Source organism: Mus caroli, unplaced genomic scaffold (assembly GCF_900094665.2).
Source record: "Mus caroli unplaced genomic scaffold, CAROLI_EIJ_v1.1 scaffold_14650_1, whole genome shotgun sequence".
NCBI lineage: Eukaryota > Metazoa > Chordata > Mammalia > Rodentia > Muridae > Mus > Mus caroli.
The window spans coordinates 29,742-33,917 of record NW_018390747.1 but is presented as its reverse complement, the minus strand read 5'-3'; the positions used below and the strand labels follow the sequence as shown (position 1 = coordinate 33,917).

General features: G+C 38.6%; 1 protein-coding gene across 1 annotated transcript; it reads right to left on the bottom strand.

Annotated features, from left to right (window-relative positions):
• Positions 1-1,497: 1,497 nt before the first annotated feature.
• LOC110288807 (germ cell-less protein-like 2) lies at positions 1,498-3,429 on the bottom strand. The gene has a single exon (XM_021155056.1). The coding sequence runs from the start codon at positions 3,348-3,350 to the stop codon at positions 1,854-1,856; it is 1,497 nt and encodes a 498-aa protein (XP_021010715.1). The 5' UTR covers positions 3,351-3,429; the 3' UTR covers positions 1,498-1,853.
• Positions 3,430-4,176: the final 747 nt, after the last annotated feature.

The window sequence follows — 4,176 nt, the reverse complement described above, 5'->3', positions numbered from 1 at the left end:
TACATGGAAGCTCTCAAAACCATGAAAAACCTAGTAACCACTTGAGGCCTAGTAGCCAAGTGAGGCCTGGCAAGCAACTGAGTGCTCTTAACCAATGGAGGCCTTGAGAGTATGGAAGGCTTTGTAATCAGGTGGATCCTAGTACCCTGGTGGCTGGGTGAGTATGAGAGGGTTGGTAAACACTAGAGATGTAGGAAATATTCCTAGCTTCCTTAGCCTGGGAGGACTGAAAGGCTTTTTCAGTACTTGGCATCCATGGGAGGCCTAATAATGGTGGGTAACTGGAATATCCATATGAGGCATGGTGTACATGTGAGTACTAGTAGACATAGGTGAAGCCTAGTAAACTTAAGAAGCATCATGAGCACATGAGGCCTAGTAACCAAGAGAAATAATGTCAGGACCTTGAAAGGACAACTCTCTGCTTCATCTAGAAAAGAAAAGAAAACTCAGGATAGCTAAAATGATCCTGAATTTAAAAGGAACTGCTTGGGACTCCATTCCCAGTTCAAATTAGACTACAAAGCTATAGTAGTAAAATCATCATGGCATTGGTACAGAACCAGCCACATTGAACAAGGAAACGATTTATGGGGAATTTTAAAGTTGGATAAAGTGAATTTTGTACCATACCATGGTTGTGAACCTATGAAGACCAAGGGTTGGAAGGTTATGGCTTAAACGTGGTGTGTTCATGTATCATGCTGAGCAGAGGAAGAGTTGTGACAGCATCTACAATCATGTGAGAGTCCAGGCTCTGGGAATGCCTGTTGGAGGTTATCTGGAATGCATAAAGTGACTTTGGAAGACCTACCTATCCTGGGTGCCTCTATTCATTGACTCTAGTCTTGAACTCTACACAATGGAGAAAGTTATGGGAGTTCTTGCATTAAGGTGATCTCTTTCTACTATAGGTGTGATGTGACCAGCTTCTTCAACCTCCTGCCATGGAAGCCTACAGACTCAAAGTCTGAGATAATTTAAACTGTTGCCCCTCAGGTGCTTTCAAAAGGTCTTTTTAAAAAAATACAATCAATGCAACAGGAAAAGAAACTAAGGCAGAGAAATTGATCAGGATACTATGATACAGCTCATATCTTGATAGCCAGATAATAGGTATGATGAAGGCCTATTTTCCATTTGCTATCTTGTTTATCCCTTTCAAAAATTTGATTCTTGGTATTTACCCTTACATCAATACATAAATATATTATATAAATATATATACTTCTATGTAAATATATTGCATATATAATTCACTTGCTTATATAAGATATGACATGAAATTTAAGTATAAGAAAAATGTCTGTATGTGTGCATATATAGTTAGTTAGAAATATTCAGCAGTAAATGTTTTCCGAACCCAAACTTGACACTATTTGGTTATTTGAAAGCCCACACAGACAGACAGTAATCTCAAATATACCCTTTTAACTAATTATTTACATCTTACAATAATGTCATAATGAATGCATTGGTTCACAACAGTTTCAACAATGGAATGATTTTATTTTGTCTCAAATTTAGCTAGGGCCAAATCTACTTAACAAGTTCTTTGAGATGTTTTACTTTGCAAATATAGTCTCTTATTTCCATTCCAAACTTGGCTCTCGATGGTAAATTTAAATCAGAAGATTAACTTTATTTGACAAATACTTTGTTGGAAGTAAAATTTTTCTTCAGAAATACATGGAAATAAGGTGATGGAGGGAAGCAGTCACATCTGGTGGTACTAGACTCCAAAGAATGTTGAATTTGTTTTTGGTCTTCCTCACTGTAGTCATTACACAGCCTTCATATTAAATGAGCCATTCGATACATGTAAAATGCTTACAGTCTAATGATTGATAAGATTACTTGTTTTCTGCATTTCCTAGGTTTACAAAAAGGAAATTGCAGAATATACACATAGGGAAGGTTAGAACATCACTATCCAATTTCATTACAATTTGCTCCTCGTTATATTCAAAGGTGAGGATTTTATAACCTGTTGTTTTTCTGAAAGTTATTCTTTTGTTGGAATCAAAACACACCAAAGTTATTCTGAATATGACATTTCGGATATGGTTTTGGCAGGCAGAACCGTCACACCGCTGACACCGTTGCCTTAAAATTACACACTGCCTGGTAAAGGTCACCCGTAAAGGAAAGCCAAGTCGTCCAACTGACCACTTCCAAGTATATCTACCATCTTTGGGGATCATTGTACCACACCTCATGGTGCATTCTTCAAGTTCTTGTTCATTGATAACTTGTGGTCCAATTACCCCAGATTCTTGTGTTCGCAGCAAAGTCACCCACTGTTGTTTGTAAATGGGTGACAACCATGCCATTGGTATTAGTCGATCTTGTTCAAGAATAGTTGTGGAAGTCAAGTCACAGATGATGTGCTGAAATCTCAGCTTTTTAAACACTGGTTGAAATATTCGTCCTTCTTCACTTTCAAGAAAACTGATGTTATCAACATATGCCATGTGGGTGGAAAGCCAGTTGTTTGCATGTTGTAAAAGCTGTTTCATGGTTCCATTCCAGCATGGATTAAGATAAAGGAACATCCATATTTTTAGTGTGGTATACACATCGATCTCCTTTTGCATAACTAGTAAGTCAGAAGACAAAGCTAGAAGATACATCAACTTCATATCTACTTCCTTGTAAAGTGCCACACTTGGATGTACCATCAAATTGCAAAGAAGCCATTCAAAGCATCCGGTCTTTACAGCTTTTAATCTATAGGTTTCTGCTGCCAAATAGTAGGAGCACACAGTGTTCCTGTTGATAGTTGCTTTCATGATTCCTTCACACTGCTGAATTACTCGATCCACCCGAAGCAGGCATGCTGCTGCCAAAACTTGAGGAACTTCCAGAGGTGTTATTGAAAAATCCGCATCTGTGTACAAAGCACCAAACACAAAATGCAGAGATCGGGTATCAATATCCTCATTCTTAATGATCAGATTTATAACACCATGGTGTGATTCTCTCCAAGTACCTTTGAGAACTTTAGCAAAGTAGCCTGACTGACATAAAAATACTTTGTGTAAACACCATGTTCTTCCCAGAGCACGGATTTTAATGTCGCTATCATTCCCGTCCAAAAATAAGTTTTGATAAGCATCATTAGATGAGATCTTAACCCTTTTCCAGTAGATGTAGTTGAGAACTTGATGTGGATACATTCCCTGGTTTTGAGGTCCATGAACGTTAGAACTTGTTGCCAACTCCTCCGAACTGTTTCTTTTTCGCTTGCGACTGCCAGAAAGACAACTGGCTCTGGCTATGGCTTCTGGCTGTGACTCTACCAGACTGGAATCCCTGCATCTCAAGACCCTGCTGATTAAAAGCCCCATTGATGAAAATTCCTAGAACGGACTCTCACAGAGGCTTCTTGGTTGAGGCATTGCTGTAGTCTGACAGTCCTGCCTAGACTTCTCTGGGTTTCTCTACTACAGATTCTGACGTCACAGAGAAGGCAGGGCATTCTTCATTGTCCACATGTGCTTTGCCTGAGCACGGCCCGCCTCCTGATAGCAATCCCTCCCTCTCCCTCCTCCCTCCCCTTCCTCCCTTGCACATTTGCCCCACCATCCTCCCATCTCTCTTCCTCCCTCGTCTTCTCCTCCTTCCCTTATTTCTAAATTCCTTCTTCCTTTCCTTTTCCCATTCTGCTCCTCCTTTCCCCTCATGTCTACCTTCTCCCACTATTTCTAAATGGGCCACACTATTTTGCTGAAGATGACCTCCATCAAACTTGAGAACCTAGTTCACCTAGTTCTTAAACCTTGCCAGCTGAATTTTATTTTCCTTAAAGAGAACAACCAGACCAAATCCATCCTGATGTGTGTTTAAGATTGTACATATTCCAACCCTTGGCACTGGACTATGAGAAAGCACACCAATGTTTGTAGTATGGGAGATAAATACTAACTGCTTTTAACAATATAAACAGTAAACATTGTTATTGTTAATTTTATTATTAGTCTCTTTTGATTAGTATTAATGACAAGTATTTCATGCAAGTAGTTGTCAACAATTTCTGTGTATGCTTTACCTATTCATATATATATTTAAAAATATATTGTTTTCTAAAGGTTCCTTATAAATCCAGTTATTTGTTTGACATGAATATATATGCATGTTTTATGGTTTTGTTTTACTGATTTGCATTTATGTATT